The following is a 20,923-nucleotide window of genomic DNA, read 5'->3' as shown; positions in this document are numbered from 1 at the left end:
TAAGCTTGTTTTGAACCTATTTATATTTTGAAACCATCTTAAGAATAAAAAGCATTATTTCCTCCCCTAATTCAGAGGCAACATTCTATGCAAGAGAATCTACACCATTCCAGATATTTACTCTATGATTTAAAAATTAATGTAAATTTTCAAAGTGGAACCAATTTCCTATAACGTCCCAATTTATCCTTCTCAAATAAAGATGTGGGTAGTGTTTCTGGGAAAGAAATAAGCATTTAAATTACAACTGTTCCAAAATCAAATTCCAAAGAACAAGATGTGCTTCACATTTAATTTTTTTTTAAGGAGATTCCTCCTACTCCTTGCTGGTCTTTTGAAAAGATATGTAGGTAATACCAAAGACAAACCCAAGGAACATCAACCAACACAGAAATTAATACTCTACTTCAAAATAATGGGCATTTCATAAGTTATATTTTTATGTTGATATTTATGCTTTCCTCAAACATAGTATTGCTTTATTTCCTGGATATCTTTCATCCCAAAAGAAGCATCTTTTCCACACGTCCTTTTTTATTAATCTTTGACATTCTCTTTAAAAATATATGTTCTTTTATTCTTGGAAACTAACAACTAATTTTAGAGTTGATTCACTAATTTCATCACTCAGAGACTTATTTGGGGGTTACTTCTGAACTATGTCCTCAAGTCCTACATTTTCAGTTGTAACCACCAGAGACTAGCATTGACAATCATTATGGTAGCCTGAGGGACTGTCAGACATGACAGGGAGAGAATGCTGTTTTAGAGCAAGAAATACCCTTCTATTTTGGCTCTGTTCTGTCTTAGACTAATACAGTATTTTATACACATATAGTAGGCTCTTTAAAATGTTTATTGACTTGAATTTAAAGTTGTGTTTGACATGAAAAAGAGTATGAGTTTTGCTGGGACTTTTTAAAAATCCCATTGATCTTATGCAAATGTAAAGACAGAAAAAAGAACATGCAGGGAGTGACCAGTCATGACTGGAGAAGGTTAATATTAAATGCATCTTGGCAGAGAGATGATGGAGGTACTAAACTAGTACAGAATGAGACAAAAATTTTCTGACACAGCCAAAGTGTTAATTGGTTTTGCTTAATTAAATGTAACTGTTATGAGGTATGGGTAGTAACTACCAGTGTTTAATGACAGAGAAAGGAAGGAAGAAGGAAAAAAGGAAGGAAGGAAGGAAGGAAGGAAGGAAGGAAGGAAGGAAGGAAGGAAGGAAGGAAGGAAGGAAGGAAGGAAAAAGATTGTAGCAATAAAAAATTGTTTAAAATACACAGAAGAAAACAAAAAGAAATTCAGGAGGCAGAGCGATTTTGTTACTACTCTCTTAAATTTAAGTACACCTAAAAATAACTGCACTAACAAGTTCAAAGTTTCATATACAATCCTCTTTCGTTGTTCCTGGAATATCAAAATATTCATGTTTGTTGAATTCATGATGAAAAAAGAAAAATGTTAAAAGAAAAGAAAAGCATGACCTGAAACTATGTGCATTTCTCAACCACAGGTGTACAGGAGAGGTTTCACTGAAGCCATTATCTAACCAATATCTGATGCAAAACAAGTCCAAAAGCATTAGGCATCAGTACAGTTTTGCATGGCCCAATTATAATAGTTACATGACTCTCTGTAATGTGTTGTCATGAAGTAGACTTGGTTATCTTTCCCAAACTGAAGGAAAAGTACAATATAGCCCTGGAAAATTCTGGCCATTTCTTTAAGAGCAGAGAAAAAAAAAATTATACATATATATGTATATATATATACGTATACATATATACATATATATGTATACACACACATATATATATGAATATATATATGTGTGTATATATATATATTTATATGTATGTATGTATATGTGAGGGGTCAGAATTAGAAAGATATGGTGGTAGCAGAGTATTGAGTTAATTTTCACAACTTAAGAAAAATCTAGTTCACAGGCTAATAGATCTAGAAATGGAAAGGACCTCAAAGATGTTCTAGGACGGCTCCTTTATTTTAGAGATTAAGATGCATGATTATCAAAGAGGAAACTGGAAAAAAAATGTGCGATAAACCAGGTCAGGTACAAAGAGATGCAGGTTAGAGAGTTTCCTGTCACTGAAAAACAACTTACTCATTTTAAAAACAATGTTTGATTCATCTTATCAATATTCTCTTCATGATATTTTTCCTCCTGACTTCTGTTTGCTGTTAACTGTTTCCTTTAATATATTGTAGGTACAGATATAATAATCTATTATTAGTGTTCTCTCTCTCTCTCTCTCTCTCTCTCTCTCTCTCTTTCTCTCTCTCTCTCCCTCCCTCTCTCTCTCGTAGAAGTTTCTAAGACAAGTCTGGACCAATTTCTCCATCCTGCCTCTGGCAGCAGACTGTAGCATTTCAGATCCTCCACCAAGTCCCGGCTGCTTCAAAGGAAAAGCCCTACTTTCTTCAGTTAAGATCATAAGAAATATAGGGGGAGGGGGTCAGCTCTGTTTGGACATAATTACACTTCATCAAAAGAAGCTTTCTTCATCTTCCATGCGTGAAAAGTCTGCAAGCAGTTAAGTCTGTCTTTTTTTTTTTTAAATATAAAAATTGCTATTTGGGAAACCAGCCAAAACTCAGAAAGCCAATATAGTAAAACAGTGCACACCCTTTGTTTCTCTTTGAAGTTTCTTAAATAAATACGTTGAGGGTTTACAAAGTACACTATCACTTTGCCATAGTTTCTACTCAAATTGATCAGAGAAAACTTCTGCAGAGTCTATATAATACAAAAGGCACTATAAATGAAAACACTAGCCTGAATATGAAAAGTAAAATAAAAACTGTGTTGATTCCTTAAATACTAAACTCTATTTCCTCTCTTTTAATAGAAAAGAATATTTCATAGGACTCAAATGATATTGAGAACACACAGGGAGTCCAGCATATTCTTATATGTGCTTATTAGAGAAAAGAAATACTGTACTGTACTTTTAATGTGAGGCTGTGCTAGTGACTGAGTCAAAGAGATTTTAAAACCAATCATTCGATAGTAAGATAAAAGAGTTCTTTTTTTTAAAAAATGAAGCTAACAAACATGATGCAGAAATAACACCTTTTGCTTTGATTCAGTGCAGAGATCCAGCTTCATTTTATTTCAAATGACCTTTCTGTGACAGTATCTCATTATCATGCATAATTGTTCTTTAAAAAAAAAAGTTTAAAAGTACAACTTCTTGGCCATGTTCCTAGAAAGTAAACTAAAACTACTCATCGGAAACAGCCCTTCTTGAATCTCCCTTATCAAGCTTTTACAATAGTAATAATGTGACATCTGATCCAAACTTAAGAGCAGTTAGTTTGGACTTTGTTTAAAAACTGGAGCCTCTCATTTCCTATGATCCACTATTCTGTTCCGGCTACTCCAGAAGAGAATTTGCATGTTTTTTAAACTGAATTTGCAGCACACAGTGGGGTTGTTTTTTCTTTCCTTATAAGAGGGCTTAAAATGAAAATATTTGTTTAAATAAACAAGTAAATACATTAAACCTAATAGGGAGATGATATATAGGATTGTCTCGGGAGAATCCTGTGAAAACTGAAGAGTTGGTTTCCTTAGAGACATCCTTTCCATCATTAACTCCAATTATGAAGCAGCTGCAAAAAGGCTAAAAGGAAATTATTTTCTATTTACCATCTTTTAAAAGGCTTCCTACAATTTCAGTATAGATTTCAGATGAGAGGAAATCCTTAAATACCAAAGGGACATTCAGAGTCATGACCATTTATCAGGCTCACCAATTCCACAGTCATGCTGAAGTAAAGCAAGTTGATGCATTAAAGGTTTATGCTTGATCCAATTTTTTTTTAAAAATCCTACTGCAAAGGTAAATGCCAGTCACTGATGGAAGGAGAAGGCAAGTGCTTAGAGCCTTAAATAGAATGGGGGCAACTGGGGTTTTGCACACAGGATGTCAAATTTAGAAAATCCTAAAAATACTTATAGATCTAGAGTAACTTGGCAAGAAGAATCAGTTAAAAGCAGGAAGCTAACAGATGATCTGCTTCCCACTTCCACTCCACATCCAAGATGACCTCCTTCCCATCTCTGACCTGCCTGCTTCTTTCTCCTTGTCAATGGACTCCCCAACCGTGGCTTCTCTGTGGCCCCAAGTTTCTACCTCTTCCTCCAGTGGCTTCTAGGATCTTGGCTTTAAAAACAGATTTAAGGGTTCATTTCATGCTCGTTATCCTGAGGTACAGTTTGTGCTGCCCCAGGTACAAAAATTAGTAGTTATGTCTCTGCCTGTGCATTCTTACTTTGAGAGTAAACAATGATCATGTTACTTTGCTGTCTCTACAGAACAGGGATTCTTAACCTGGGAAATGTAAGCTTATTTTAAAAAATGTTTTGATAAATGTATTCAGTATAACTGATTTCCTTATATATTCTACTTTATTCATTTAAAAACACTGTTCTGAGAAGTTGATAGACTTTACCAGATTACCAAAGGAGTTCATGATAGAAAAAAGGTTAAAAACCCTTGTTACAGAATCATATTCCAACTCCAGCTCTCAATCTATGCTGCTATGACACAATAAATAAAGAATATAATGACTAATTGTTACAACTTAAGAAAAATTGGGCCTCCATCAAGAAACTAAAAATATGTATTTCTCTTTCCCCTTTGCCACTCAATGAACTCCATTATCTGACTCCCTATAACCTAGAACTTGAACCTACGAAAACTTCCTTCCCCTGTATCTCACCCTCATGTACACAACAAATTTAGCAACAAGTTCCTCTGAAAATTTTTTCAAATTTTCAAACTTATGAAACAAATCCAAAAGATTAAAGGAGTCAAAAAGATAATGAATGTTACCTGGACTAGGTCTTCAAATAAAACATGAGCCACCCCTATTGGGGAAAAGAGGCTGTTGCTTTATTTACAAAAAAGTTTATATGTATTTTATTTCAGGATTCTAGTGTTTTGATTCCACCACCACCACCATCATCATCATCACCACCACCATCATCATGACCATAGCTGATTTTATATAGTGCTTTATGGTTTGCGAAGTGTTCTAACATATATTATCTTAAAAGCCTCACCTCTTCCACTCCGGCCCACAAATCTCAGGTCATTGAATCTTGCTACTTGGTTTTTCATGACAGCAGATGCATTTCGGAGCTCAGCAGAATAATTTTCGTCATTACCAGCCATGACGGTGACCACAGTCCCATCTGGTACTTCTCCTAGAGCCACCACCTACAAAAATTAGGAAATGAACAACAAAAATAGTGCATCAGGCAAGGTCTAAAATATGTGAGTCACTCTTCTTAACTGTAGTTTTTATCAAAGGCCTGTCAATACCGTGGCACAGTTGTGGCCAACTATAATGAAGCCTGGTACACCTAAGCAAAGATGCCACTTCAAATAAACCCATATTTCAGGGTTCACCCATTTCAAAGTTGGACTAAAAGAAAGTTTCCTTTATTTCTCTGCAGAATTCTTCAAAAAAGATACGTATATTTTATGAACTCTCCATGCTAAAATCATCCCTAGGAAACATGCCACAATAGGAAAGCTAGTGCCTACATGAACAGGTTGCATGCCACTGGCTATCTGCAATCCACAAAGGTTTCAGTTATGATCTAATCAGGGTCACTGACTAAAGAAATTCTAGCCAGCGCATCACTTAGCTGAAAGACATTCAGCCGAAACATTATGGTTCTTGACTGTAACTCTGGACACCTATCAGTTCATTTCAGCTACTTATTTTGTGTTGCTTCCTCATCTTCACATACAGTCAAAAACCCAAAATCTTAGCAAGTACCTATGATAAGCATTATGTCAGGGGTTGAGGAAGTGTAAGATACAGTTTCTGCCCATAAGAAGCTAACAAGTCAAGTTGAGGAGATAAAATGTAGAAACATTAAAAGGTAGTTAATAATATAAGGCAGTAAATGATACATTTAGGCAACTAGGTGGAACATTGGAAGACCCGAGTTCAAATCCAGTCTCAGACACTTACTAGCTGTGTGACCCTGGGAAATTAATTTCAACTCTTGTTTGTCTCAGTTTCCTCATCTGTAAAGTGGGAATAATAATGGCACCTGCCTCTCAAGGTTGTTATGAGGATCAAATGAGATAATGATAATCAAAAAGCATTTAGTACAATGTTTGGAACACAGTATGCACTATGTAAATGTTAGCTATTATTATTATTAACAATGATTATTATAAGTAGCAATAAGGTGGTGGGAACAGTAAACGTGCCTCCAACAGCATTACCATCTGTTTGCTATCTTGGGATGATTTTTGAGGGCTCTTTGTTCTTCAGCTTCCACAATTAGTCTGTGGCTAGTCACCGTTGTTTGTAAACTCAGTATATTCTATGACTCCTCCCTTTTCCTCATCTTCCACATCCAGACAGTCACCAAGTCCTGTTAATTCTCCCTCCATAGCATCTCTCATTTCTGTCCTCCTAGTCCCTCCCCTTCCATTACCACTGCCTTATTCAGGCCCATCATGCCTAGCCCATCCCAACAGTCTCTTAACTAATATATATCTACAGTCCTTCCTCTCTCTAATCCATTTTACATAACAGTGCTAGATTAATATTCCTAATTCACAACTCTGAGCATATGACTCATCAATACGAAAATATTAAATGATTCCCATTAGACCACTGAATAAAGACAACACTTGGTCTTGAATTCAAGGATCTGGCTCCAACCAACTATCCCCATCCTTACCTCACATTACAATTCATGTGCTCTTCATGCCACCTAAATCAGACAGATTCAAATATTCTGTAGTCTCCCACCCTCCCACCCTACCTTCACTCACAGTATTCTCTAAACTAAGGATGCCTTAGGCGCCCCCAATCTTAAGCATCCTTAAAGGTCCAGCTCAGTTTCTACATCCTCCATGATGTTTTTCCTGATTTGCTCAGTGAAAAGGATCTTCTAAGAAAGGGTTTATATGCTTCAAAAAAACTGCCAAACGGGTCCATGACACACAAAAAAGGTTAAGAACCTCTGCATTAGACAGAATAAAAATATCTTTATCACGTGCACTTTTTTTTAAAGACTATATATAATCCATTACCAAGTCCTATTACTTTATAATAACACAGTTCCATTCATTTCTCTTAACTCTTCCCCCCAAATTCCTGTCCAGACTCTGTGAACACATTCAGATTATTTCAACCTTTTCTTCAGAGGGCTTCCAGACTGTCTCACTGAAATCATCAAATATTCTCCTGCAAGATTACACATACACCAACATGTGCCATATGTGGTATGAGTGCCTTGTGTGATAATTTACTTGTGTAAATTGATTATGGATCTATTCATATTTATCCAATGGCTCCCCATTGCCTAGAATAGACTCTAATCTAGAGGATTTAAGGTTCTAAAACAACCACCATTTCTGGCTTCTTCCTTTTACCTGCAGCCTTTATACTAGTCACCAAAACTTGTTGTGCTTACTAACTCCTAAACCATTTTGATCTCTTCTCATTCACACAAACTACTCATCATATTTAAAAGACCTTGCTCTCTTTTCTAGTATTAGAATTCAAATCATGATCCATATCCTCTTAAAGCCTTCCCTTCTTTAAGCTATAATCTTAAAATAACCTCCTGACTTCAAATTATCCTCAATTCAATGTACATAAATCCATTCCCCTCTGAGAACCATGTAATTCAATTCAACAAATATTTAATTAATCAATAAGCATGTATTTCTTGGGTGAGAAAGGCAATCGGGGTTAAGTGATTTGACCGGAGTCACACAGCTACTAAGTGTTTGAGGTCAAATTTAAACTCAGATCCTTCCAACTCAAGGGCGGGTGCAACACCTCCACTGCACCGTTTTGCCGTCCCCCAACAAGCCTCAATTGAGCACCTTCTTTGTGCCAGGCACTCTACTAGGTGCCAGGGAATAAAAAGACAAAAATGAAACAGACTTTTCCCTCAAAAAGCTTTCATTCTACTGGGGGAAACAACAAGCACACAGAAAAGTAGATACAGGCTATATACAAAGGGAATAAAACATAATTTCAGTGGGAGAAGTATTCACAGCTGGGACAAACTAAAAAAGACTTCCAAAGGAAGTGGGGCTAGAACTGAATTTTGAAGGTAGCTATGGATAATAGTAGGCAGAAGTGAAGAGGGAGTGTATTCAGCCATGCTACTCAATCTATGAAAAACATAGAGGTGAGAGATTCGAAGTTGCGTGTGAGAAGAGCAATTAGGTGAGTTTGGCTAAAATGTAGTGTGTATAAAGGGCAGTAATGTATAGTAACTCAGAAAAGGGAGGCAACCAGAGAAGACTGTATTTAACCTAAATACAATAGAGCTAATTAAATACCTAAAATAGCTTTGGGAGCAGGAAAGGGATATCTTGTACACTAACTTAGCATCTGTGTACAAGATGGAATGTAGAGAGACTTGAAACTGGGAGATCAATAAGAAGGCTACTACAATAGTCCATGCAAGAGGTTATGAGAGCCTGAACTAAGATGGGCATCAGGGCTGGAGGACCCACATATAAACAGAAAAAAGGGGACAAGTGGAAGAGATGTGCAACTAGAATCAAGAGAACTGATTCAAAATGTGGGGCGAGGAAGAATGAGGAGTTAAGAATGACTCTAAGGTTTTGAACTTTGGTGACTAGAAGGATGGGGATACCCTCAAAAGAAATAAGGACAATTAGAAGAAGTGTGGGTGTGAAGAGAATAATGATGAGTCCTGATTAAGACATTCTGAGGCTGATACCTATGCTGTTGGAAATGTACACTAGTGATGTGTATTTAGAACTTAGCAGAGAAATTAAGGATGGATATGATCTCACGGAAATGATCACCGAATTCATGAAAGTCAAATCAAGATTTCACCACGAGACTAGTGATTTATTAAACACCTGTTAGGGACAAGACAATTTATTAAGCACTAGGGATATAAAAACAGAGATATGAAATAGATTCTATTCTCAAGCATCTTATTGGGGAGGAAGAAAGTTAGTTTAAGGAAAAAATAAACTATGACACAAGATAGAAGGAAAAGCACAATGTATTTGGAATTGGAGAACCTAGAATTGAATCTCTGCTATCACCATGGGCCAGAGGTTACTTAACCTCACTAGAACTCAATGTCTTCATCTGTTAAATGGAGATGGAGTAGAAAAATCTCTAATCTCCTTTCCAGTTCTTAATCTTATGATCCTGTGAGATATTAATAGCTGATGATATTGCATAGTTTATGAGCAGGGAGTATTAAGAAATGATTCATGAAAGATATGACTGTGTAAGCTGTGCCCTGAAGAATGGTTGGGACTTTGAAGATGATGAGGATTGGGGAGAGAATGTAAGGAAGATAGACATTTCAGGCATTAGAGGACAGCCTGGGAGGTGAGAGGTAAAGGAGGGAAATGTTGTAGAAGTTCCAGGAGAACAATCTCTTTTCTGTAGCCAAAGATAACAACAAAGAACTATACAGTAAAGCACCAGAACCAGCTATGACCTTCCTTTTTCTGGTGATCAATTCCTCATTGGAAGGCCATTATTCTATCTTATTCTTTAATTTGGAGAGCACAGATTCATGAAGACTTTACTTACATACATTCTATGTGTGTCTTATTATGCAAGAACATAAATTATGTCTGTGTTTGTGTGACCTGACAACCCACTAAATGATATATTTCTTGGTGGCAGATCATCTTCCAAAAACAGAGACCTTTCTGGTGCCAAATAAGGCTTAATATTCTCCCTAGGCACTCAGTAAACTTTGGCACTGCTGCTACCATCAAGGATGATGGGGGTGATAGCCGCTGGCACCATCATTTTCCTAATTTGTATACATATTGCCAAGCTTCTAAATATCTTGCAATGTCCAGAAAAGAACTGACTACATTTTTCAATTTTCATTTGAATATTTGGGCCTTCTGCAAATACCACCTGGAGGGGATAGGGGTTGACTTAATCCTCTGTGGTTTTCTTGGTTAGAGGGACAGGGATAAAGGCTTGATATGTGATTTCATTGATATAGGGAACTCCCAGGTGAGGAAATTCTCTCTTCAAAGACAAGTTAGTACCTACCTGCTCTGCTAACTCACAGTCTTAGAGAACTGAGAACTTAAATGACTTGCCAGATGTCATACAGTCACTTGTGCCTGTGCCACAGGTAAGAAGTCTTCCTACCTTCATGGATGGCTCTCTGTCTACTAAAGCCCACTGACTCTCATTCTTTGTCGTGCAGAGAGCAAACTGCATTTGTAACTAATAAAACCATTGTTAAGGGAAAAGAAAAGGTGTAAAGACTGTATAGTATTAAGGATCAAAACACTGGAATTTTAATTCCAGCTCTGCCACTGATTTGTTATGAGACCTCAGGCAAGTCACTTGATCTTTAGGGGCCTCAGTTTTCCAACCTATAAAATGGGAATAATAAGACATTCCCTCCACCTATTAGGGATTAATAAAATAACATCTGTAAAATGTTTTGACTCCCTAGAAGAAAGATGTTATATAAATACAGAGAGGATAATTATGACATTGCACTCTGGGTAAGACTTGGAGGGCTAATGTTGTATTCTAACCAAAGTCCAATTTGCACTAAATATAGCCTCTTGGTATAACCATCCCTTGAGGCTTCAACTTGGTATGTTATTCTTTGCTTTATATCCTGGGATAGTCTATAGAGTTGCTGAGAGGTATGGAATGGCTGCTGGGTTTCACCCCAGACCTGGCTGCATTTCAGAGGGAAGTAAAGTAATTTCCCCAAATATAAGGTTTTTCAAGAACTCTGAGACATTATTATTATACTGCATATTTTTAACATAATGGATTTTTTTTAGTTAGAACAGGAAAATTGATTCAATATGGGAATATATAAAAGTAAGGATTCCCTAACAGTAATATATATAAATTCATTTTGCTTTGCCTAAGCATTATAGTAATGACCACATTAATCATTGGTAAGATTTATATTGTTTTGTACAAAACAAATAATATAATTACAGATTTTAAGTCTTCTCTAACTTAAACTTACCTAAAATAGGCAAATTTGCCTGAAAACTGCCAACTAATAAGATTTACTGCAGACTTTTCCCTACATGGCTAAAATTTAGATTGATGGTCAAATATAATGTCTGTTCTAGTATATTTTTTTATCTAGTATTATTTTTAAGAGACTACCTAATTATTCCTCAAGATTTTAAAAAGGATATTTGACTTTACATAAGTCATAAAGCTTTAGTGCATATGTAAATATATATATATCTGAGTCTAAACAAACATCCCCCACTGACACCCTCAACTATTTGAGAGTAACTATTTCATCAAAAAGACAGCCAAAACAAGAGTCTATTTCAACTGCATCCACTGTAAGTCATCAAAAATGTATTCTGATGAATGAATTGAAGCACTTCTTTTATGAGTTAGGAGCAAGTATGGAGCCTGAGCTTGTCCTGCAGATTTATCAGTCAATCAGTTATTGAGGAGTATTATCTAAAAATACTACTATGGGACAAAGAGTAGTTTGAAATAAAAACTTTTATGATGAATAAAATGCTTTTAAGAACCAAATCCACATATGAAGGGCAAAGAAGGGAGTGACACTCTGTCCTGGAGATTGTAAGGAGGTTAACTAACTTTTGTTCTTAGCTCACCTCAAGGTAGCAAAGTGCTGAGATGAAATAACAAATAGCTTGAACACGCTAAGGTAAAAGAAGGCTGCCCTCCATACACTAGTCTGAAATTCAACATGGAATTCGGTGAATGAAACTATAAACTCCTTCATATGAAGGAGAAACAATGAATGAGGTAATAGCCCAGGCCCTTACATTTTTTTGTACATGACTGTTCATTCAGGTTCATATGGTCTTAGTAAATGAAAATAAAAATTGTCCATGAAATTTCCATGATTAGAATGCTGTTTTTAGCTAATCAATTACTCTTCCTGGTCCACATCATTTAGCACAGTGTGTGGTAACAATGCCGAAATGCAGTTCTTAACAATACAGAAACTGACTGAGGCCTATTAGCTATAGTCTGTATACTTCAAAATATGAATTACTAGTACCAAAAAGAAATATTCTCATGAAATCAAAGGCTTTATTTCAAAATAATTTAAAGCAAAATACCCCAAAGCTTTCACAAATGTTCCAGCTACTTTCAAAGTTCAGGCCTAGAATTTAGGAACAGTCAACTGAATTCCAGAAACAAAAAGTAAAACAAATATGATGTGCCACTTTATAACTTTTAAAATGCATTTCACAGAGTAGAATAATTTTATGGAAAAGATTTTGATTCAAGCTGGCAATGTGTGTACCAGGCATCAACTCAAATGAAAATGTCTAAAGATTGGCAATCTGTGATTTTAAAAGCGTTACCTTGGTAGTAAGGCCAAGTTGGGGGGGGGGGGGGGGCGGGGGAAACTATATAAAATATCTATAGTAGCCATTTTACAAATATTCTTATTCTGATCTTTTAAAAATATTTATTTTCCTAGCTGTCCAAAGGTATATTTATTCTGCTTAACTTATCAATAAGGTATTTTTTTAATCCAAATTTAAACTATTAACTCACAGAAAGTAACACAAAAATATTGCATTTAAAGGCAAAAAATGAAAAGGTTTCTTCTCTGGCTCTACAATTTGAAATTTACATAACTTTGGCATAAGAATTCACATCTTTTTTCATAAACTACATTTTTGGTTTAGGTGCATGATATGTGAAAGGCCTGAATATGGGAATGCAAATATTCAGGAAAAATACAACAGAACAGGGTCAGGTACAGTTTTTTAAGATAAAAAAGAGTGTCCAGTCATGTTGAAAAATGATTTTGAAATGGAAATGCTCAGTCATTTTGAAACCCTCTTTTTGAGAAATACTGAAAGGCATCATTTAAAATGTCAAATTAACTATGTGCGATATGTCATATCTAAAAGTGTCTGTTACTTTGAGTTTTCTGGAAAAGCATTTTAGTGAGAACCCTAAAAAATATAGTCCAATGTACACTAACACAAAGCAGCAAAGTACTGCTTTGTATATAAAAAATACATCTGGAATTAGAGTTTCTACACTGTACTTCAGCTTGAAGCTATCTAGAAAAACAGAGCAATGAATTCTGAAAACTGGACTTTACAATGGATACATGGACAGACTACTGTGCTGTGATGGGCAGCTAATTTAAAGTGTTTGCTCTCCGTTATTTCTGCATAGTATTAACTAAAGGGTTGAATTTGGAAGTCGCTTACAAAGTGCCCTGAACTAATAAGTCAGACTATTTTAAGCTTTCAGTAAGATGGCCCAGAAAGAAAAGTTAAAAATATTTATCTCCATTTCCTTGACACCTGGGCTGACTGAACATTTCAAAACTGCAAAGTTTGGTTTAAAAAAAAAAGGATCCCTTCCCACATGCTGATAAATAATGTTTGTCTTCTTTGCCTACTAGTCTTATTTTTTCCATTATATATTTCTAATCCATTTAAATTTTGAAAATATTATATAACGATTGTCCTCAAAAGTCTTTCCTTAGCTTACAAGCATGATAAGATTCATTGCCAATATCACTTGGTAAGTGACATCCCAGCTTAATAGATGAAGGGAGATAGAGTCTATTGCAGTTTCGTACAATTAAATTCTTTGATGAAAAAAACCTGAATGATCTACCCATCTTTTGTGAGCATTAAAAAACAACAATCCAAAGTACAGGGATACAACAACTTCATATTTCCTTCCAAATACTACCACCAAATTGTTGTCTCCAAAGAAGTTGATTCATTTTAGGCCTTCAAATTTGCCTGGATGTGTTTACTCCCTCATCACAGGTAAATTCTGCCATACTGAAAAAGCGTACTGCAATGTCTCTTGCAATAAACTTAGCTCTTCTCTGAATGACTAGAAAAACAGTTTTTATCTGCACAGCATTCAGATGGAAACTTAAAATATTTGGCAAAATTCTGGATGCTTCCCGATACCTGGATGTTTGAGGTCAAACATCCACATTTTAGGCAGAATTGTTGTTTATATTCAGATGTTTGCCATTCTATAAATGCATAGGGAAGTGAGATACGAAGAGAAGGGTAAGTAATTTTTATTTCAATTAATTCAATTTAGTACTGTTACTGTGTTGTCTGTAAATTCAACTTACTATTCAAGAATATCTTATCCCCTTAAAAAACAAATAAAAAACCCTAGTTCATAGTTAACTATATCCCTGGACAATAAATATGATTAACAGCACAGAGTAAAAAGTAATTATAATAAATAAGTAAAGTGTTGGGGGAAAAATCATCACATTCAGTGAAAAAAGTATCTACGTAAAATATTTTGTTTAGCTACCTGTAGCTACTTTTGAGGGGTTCAAACACTTATCTCTTAAATTATATCATTTCTGTGTTAGAAAAAATAGCATTCTATCCAAAGCATATGTGTATATATTTATGTTTATACATACATGTATGCAATATCTTATCAGCATTAAGTTGCATAAGGTAATACCCTGAGATTAATTTACTATCCCTGATCTTTCATTTAGTGTACCAAACTCTTTATGGATCTCCAAATATCGGACAAATATGGTCAAGCATCCAGATGTTTCTAAATGTGCAGATTTCTGGAATCAGAGAGCATATGTAGCCTAATCACTGGACTTACAAAGTTTTACTTCAGATGCTTGGTGTATCTGACACTGCATATCCATCTTTTTATCTTATATTTCTAATAAATTTAAATTTTACAACTCTTTAACATGTTACCTTCGAATCTAATGAGAATTCTGGGCCTTTTGAGTTGGCAGATTAAATACTTATTATTATTCACAAATATTCCAAGATTTTCATTTTTTCAGGACACAAAATGCTAATCATTAAAAATGACTAATTAATAAGGGAAGATGGCAAAGACTAAAAACAATTTGATGAGCCAGTTGCAAAGTGAAACTTGCCCCCAAGTGCAGCATCCCTTTCCCATAATACTCATTCCGATTTCTGTACTGATACTAACAATATAAAAAAAACCTATCTAGATAACCAGTGCTTTTAATTGACCTGGAATTTTCTTTCTTTCTACTTCCACCCACACACTGCATCTGAATTGTTGAGTGGGGGAAAAGTGATCAAGGACTAGTAGCTGCGATTGGCCTGTGGGAGTTTTGGCACCAGCCCCACTACGGGAATAACTGGCATAACCTCCTCCTTTTTTCATTCCCGGAACTTTCCTTACTTACCCCAATCTCTATTGACAGTACCAACCCAAGGGACCCAAATCCAACCTGTACAAGTTCTGCTAATGAGGGGTGGTGACGATTAGTATAGCCTTTGGGAGAAAAAAATGCTTCGGTCTAGTTTACGTTTTGGTTTTGCAACTCAGAAATCTAGGCCCCAGGGGTGACAACATTTGTTTTTTCTTTCAGGATCTCCTCTTTATCTTGAACAAGTCCCCAGGTTATCCCACTGCCTGGGAAGGTGCTTCATTCCTGCCTCCACAATTTTTGGGCAGCCCCTGCTTGTCCCGGAGCCTTCATCTGGGCTGCTTCACTCCGTGTTGCAACAGGCTGAGGACCACACACTCCTCAACCTGACAGGGTGTTTTCCCGAACCCAAACTCACCCCTAGAACTGATATTCTAACCCAGATAACGGTATTTGCTAGGCGAACTACCAGGAGCGACAGGGGGAAGACGGAGAGAAGACAGATTGGTAAAGCAGTTAACTTGGACTTCTCCCGCTGTTGCCGGGTCCAGTTCCCCTAGTTCTTCAAGTTCGTATCTCTTCCCGCAAAAAAGGTGAGGGGGTACTAACCCACCAGCTTAACTCACACGGCTTGCTGGAACTTAAAGCGATGTAAAGAGAAAATGGGAATGAGAATAAAGGAAGCAAAGCTGTTTTTTAAAGGCTATACTGAGTTTTGTTCCAAACTTTTAAAGTTAGAAGTAAAATTTTCAAGTGATTTCTCCCTCCCCACCAACTTTCCCAGACTGAGCTCTAAGAAGAAAGAAGAAAATTGGGACGGGGGCGTTCAGTACGTGAGGATCTCTGTTTAGTCCAGTGGCACCTCGGGGGTGTAGAAATGGAACTCACTCCGAATCAGTGCGGACGGAGCCCGGGCACACATATAGCCCCTTTGGGGGCCAGATCCTCGCCCGCCCAGCCCACTCTCGGCCCTGGAATACCTCAGAAGGCTCCCCTCTCCAGCTCTTCCACTTCCCCCTTGAACCCCACAGGAAGACAGGAGTTTTTCTGGACAGCTGCAGAGAGCCTCCAACAGCCGCCCCGCCTATCTCTTCCCAGCCTCAGGGACTGAGCGAAGCCCGTCGAGAGTCTAGAAAAGCCGGCATCCTTAGCTTGACCTCCAGGGCTTTCCTGCCCTGGGGCCCAGCTGCCCAACTAGCCCAATGCCAGATCCTCTAAACCTCCTCGGGTAATAATGGGTTTCGATGCTCTCGGGCAGAGTCCCTGGGCATCGACAGAGAGCCCAGCCCGGGTAATGATTTCCCCCGGAGACCCTCTGGCATGATAAAAGAGATGGCACTGAGAGGTGGAGGCGAAAGAGAGAAAGAGAATACTCTAAGTGGCTTCGACTCTTAGTTTTTCCTTAAATCAAATAAGAGACTATAAAAACTGTGCTGAAGGAGAGGGGGCAAATAGAGCCTATATCCCTCGCCGCCACTGCGTGCGAACACAGATGGAAGTCTGGGCAAGGGAGGGGGAGCAGTAGAAACTGAGCACTGGGGGAGTGGGTTGGAAGCGAAGAGGTGACGAACGGAACCGTGGAGAGGACACTGGTCCCGGGATGCTATGAGAGTTAAGGACGGTGAACGAGGGAAGGCTGGCGGTGTCGGGGCTTATAGCGCCTAAGTGATTGGAAGAAAGTTACCAGGGGCTGAGCGAGGAGTAGGACTAAAGCAAAGGCAGAGAAGCAGGGAGGACTACTGCTGGAGAATGAGGGGGTGAAGTGGTAAATGAAAAGGTTGAAGGGGGAAGAGGTCAAAGAAAGAAGGTGGGACAGAAGGTAAGGGGGGGGGGGGGGGAACTAGACATTTGGAAAGGTGGCTTAGAGTCTAAAGAGGTGCACTAAACTACCCTGGCGGCAGAGAAGGGAAAGTGGAGCTGGGATGAAGGGAGAAGGGATTAAAAAGGTGCATCATTGCGAAGTTAGGGGAGCGAGCCAGCCGGGAGCTGGAAAGCACCATGCCCTTTTTCAGTTCGGATTAGAAGAAAGGTACACACGGGGGTGAGGGATTCTTGGTTAAAATGGGAGAGTCAGATCTCTTCGGGAAGGCGTTGGGGCAACCCTTACATTTGTGATAACTGGTAAGGGATCAAGACAGAAGAATGCATCGCCCCCTTCCTCTGAGGGAATCTGGGGGAGCCGGCTTCCTCACACAAACACACACACACGAACAGGCATACGCACACTCACTGCCTGGTGATGGGGAGTTCAGACGGGCTGCGGTACTGGGTGAGCAGGAGGGTGGAGGCAAGGGTCAGAAGGGCAAGGCGGCAGAGAGAATCGGCAGCCCCTTCCTTACCTTGAACGCCACGGGCAGGGTCTTGTTACAACGCCAGTGAGAGGGCAGGACGGAGCACAGGAAGTTGGGGCTGTCCGTGCGGACTAGTTCAGCGGGGTGGTCAGCGATGATTTCTACCATGGTGCGGTTGTCGTGCGGCGGGCGCAGCCTGGGCACCGCGGCCGCCGCCGCCGCCGCTGCTGCCGCCGCCGCCGCCGCAGCCGCCGCCGCCGCGGCCGCCGCCTCCTGCTGCTGCTGCTGTTGCTGCTGCTGTTGCTGCTGCTGCTGCTGGGCAGCCACTACCGGGCTCACGTCGCTCATCTTGCCGGGTTGCAGGCTGCTGGAGGGGGGGCTGAACCGCCGACTGGTGCTCGGATCTACGGGAATACGCATCACAACAGCCACAAGTTAGCGAAGTGGCCGGGGGGGAGGGGAAGCCGGGTGAAAAAGAAGGGAGAAAAGGAAACCAGGAGGGAGAGAACGAGGGGAGGGGGAGAAATGAGGGGTGTAGGCAATGGGGTGGAGGAGATAAACGAGATCAAGTTCGATGGAGCCAAAGGCCAGGAAGAGTCTGACACTAGGCGTGGGGAGGGGGTGGGGGAGGGGGAGAGTGGAGGTGCTGATCAGTTCGGATTGGCGGGGTGGGGAGAAGAGGACGAGCAGTTCTTTTCCGGAGTCTTTGGAAAAACCGAGGGTGGCAGCCGAGAAGGGGCGCGTGGGTGTGTGTGGCGGCTGGGGGGAGCTTGTGGTTGGAATGGGTTTAAATGGGGTCCCCTCGGACGCCTGGGTTCCTGGTCCTCCCTGGAGCCCCCCTTTCCCCAAGTCCAGTTCTGCAGACGGCTTCTTGTTCAGCAGCGCCCAGCTGGAAACAGCATAGCCCCGGGACTGCCTGCTGCCGCTGCTGCGGCCGCGGCTCTTCGCACAGCTGCCCAGCTGCAGCCCTCTCCTCCGCCTCCGCCTCCTCCTCCTCTTCCTTCGCCGCCTCCTGTTGCCGCTGCCGCAGATGCTCCCCCCTTGTGTTCTAGCTCACTCAGATTACGGCTGCCGCCGCCGCCGCTACCCTCCGCAGCTTCAGGCCTCCTCCACTCTTTCTCTCCTTCTCCCCCCTCCTCTTCTCTCTCGCTCACCACCACCTCCTTGCTTCTAAGTGCAAGAGTTTCTTTTCCTTATGATTTTCAAGGTGCCGGGAGGTAAGTTGAGTCGCAGACGATCTCTAGTCCTAACTTTGCATTGTTGCTGTACTGCTGCTGTCCACCAGCGGGGGAGAAACACCAAGGAGGACGAGACTGTCTGTGCCGCAGGTTCGGGATACCGAGCCGGTTTGGGTGTCGGTAGATGTGAGAATGGCTCCCAGAGAGAGAGAGGGTACCTCTACTTGTCCTCTTCCGGTCTCCCCTAAAAGACCGGGGAGAGCTTTCCTAACCAAATGTATTTAGGAAGCCCAAGAGGTGGTGGCTTGATCCGACAGCAGTGAACTTTTCGTTTTTCTCAAAGTCTTTCTGCTGACTTCTTAATCTGTCTCTCGCTCTTCACCCCCGCCACCCTACCCCACCCCCACCACAGCCAAAAAGGCTTGAGGGAGAAAAAAAGTTCTTATTTATTTGTTTTTAAAGCGGAAAAGGGAGTGGGGGTTGAAATATTGGTCAGAAGAATAATTAAAAGAGAAAAAAAGCGTGACTGATGACAGAGGATAAGAAATAAACTTTTTTTCTTACACACTCAACCTTGTGACTGCCAAAGAAGAAGGAAGGATTAAAAACAGTTGGAAAACTGTCAGCTTGGTGGTTAAAATAGGTCGCAAAAAACTTGCGGGGGGGGGGTGTGCGCAAATAGGCAGTTCCCGGTGCGTTTTCAGCCCCTCAAATCTCTGCTGAGTCTAAAAATGAATAAATTAAAAATCCCCCCATAACTTTCTCCCCCCCAAATTCAGCGGGTGTAATTTATTTATTTGTATATCAGAGTTTAAAGGGGGGGAGAAGCTACTTTGGATCCCCCAAAAAATGTGGTCGAAAGGATGAAGGAGCGAGAAAAAATGCCTCAGTTTTTGTCCTAAAATGTGGTTTTTGGAGGCTGGGATTTCTAATGATTAGGTTTTTGTGGTTTATATAGACAGGACTCTCTGGCTAAGGCGATCATTATGCTGATGAGAGTCAGAAGCACGTGGGTGTCTCCAGCCAGCCCTCATACTCCGTAGCCTTCAAAATAAATACAGCGATGTGCTTCGCCCACAGAAGCAGGGTGGGGGTGGGGGAAATGGGAGGGGGAGAGAAGAATCTTTTGGCATCAATTTCACCCACAGGAAGGGGGCGGGGGGGGGGGGGGGTGAGAGAAGGACCGTTTTCTCCCTTTGCTCGATTGTTACTGCTGCTCTCCCGGCTTTTCATGAACATTTTCCTCTTAACAACTTGAAGATCTTGTTTTTCACAAAATGAAAATCATGAGTTGCCGGCGGAGTTTCTGAGACTCCAAGTGAGGATCCGACACAATCTACATTTCCTTAAGTGAATGAAAATTCTGCATCATTCCTTAGACTTTAAAGATAAAGTGTAACTGTTTTCTCAAAAAAATAAAAAAGCTTGCTGAAAATAATTTACATACCCAATAGTAATTTTTTAAAAATATGTAAACACCTCCCCCATATCGATAACAACCTATGAAAATCTTCCTGGTAATTTCTAAGGCTTCGCTTCAATTTACTGCTCCAGTTAAAAGGTTGGATTGTGTTTAGGCTAGAGGGGTCTGCGTTTGAAAGGTGTTGGGGTGGTGGGGGAAATGCAGAAAGCGTAAGTGAGGGGCATTGGGCTCTTGGTGGTGTTGACTTTGAAACTAGTTTCAAGCCCGAGATAAACTCCGAGGTCTATTTTTAAAGATACACGGAAACAAGAATCGCCCCAGTCCTGGAGGACCAAAAGAGAGCCTAAGAAAGAAGTGTGTGTGTGTGTGTGTGGTGTGTGTGTGTGTGTGTGTGTGTGTGTGTACGCAAATCAAAGGAATGAGCTTCCTCGGACCCAGATTGCACATACCAAAAAAAAAAAATTCCTCCTCTTTGGGGATATTTTTTTCCCTTTCTTCCCTGTCTATCCCTAATTTCTCCTTTCTTTTTTCCATTTTTGTTTTACTCTTTTTACTAATTTATTCTTTGTGCATCCGCCTCTCGACCCTAAACCATACACACAGATACATATACACATGCAAGCACAAACTTCCTTCCCTTTCCCCTCCCTTTTTCTTTCTCTGCCTTCCTACAGTTGCTACTGTCGCTGACAAGTTCTCCAAAAAGAAGGATACAAAAGCAACAACTTTCGGAAACAACCCCCTTTTTCCCATTGCCCCCCCACTCCGATCGCCATCCGTAAGTCAGTTCTCCCCCACCCTCCAAGCCTTGGCGGGCGCAAGTTTGTGGGATTATCCG

General features: G+C 39.9%; 1 protein-coding gene across 2 annotated transcripts in view; it reads right to left on the bottom strand.

Moving 5' to 3' along the window:
- Positions 1-19,058, bottom strand: part of RUNX2 (RUNX family transcription factor 2) — a 172,755-nt gene extending 153,697 nt beyond the window's left edge. For both annotated transcript variants that reach the window (XM_072642321.1, XM_072642322.1), the window contains exons 1-2: positions 17,533-19,058; positions 5,102-5,258 (exon numbers count right to left, since the gene is read on the bottom strand). In XM_072642321.1, coding sequence (XP_072498422.1) covers positions 5,102-5,258; positions 17,533-17,904 — 529 coding nt within the window. In that variant the 5' untranslated portion in view covers positions 17,905-19,058. The remainder of the gene's footprint in view (positions 1-5,101; positions 5,259-17,532) is intronic.
- Positions 19,059-20,923: the final 1,865 nt, after the last annotated feature.

This window comes from Notamacropus eugenii, chromosome 2, assembly GCF_028372415.1.
Source record: "Notamacropus eugenii isolate mMacEug1 chromosome 2, mMacEug1.pri_v2, whole genome shotgun sequence".
NCBI classification, from domain to species: Eukaryota; Metazoa; Chordata; class Mammalia; order Diprotodontia; family Macropodidae; genus Notamacropus; species Notamacropus eugenii.
Note: the sequence above shows the minus strand (reverse complement) of the source record. Positions and strands in the feature narration are given on the sequence as shown.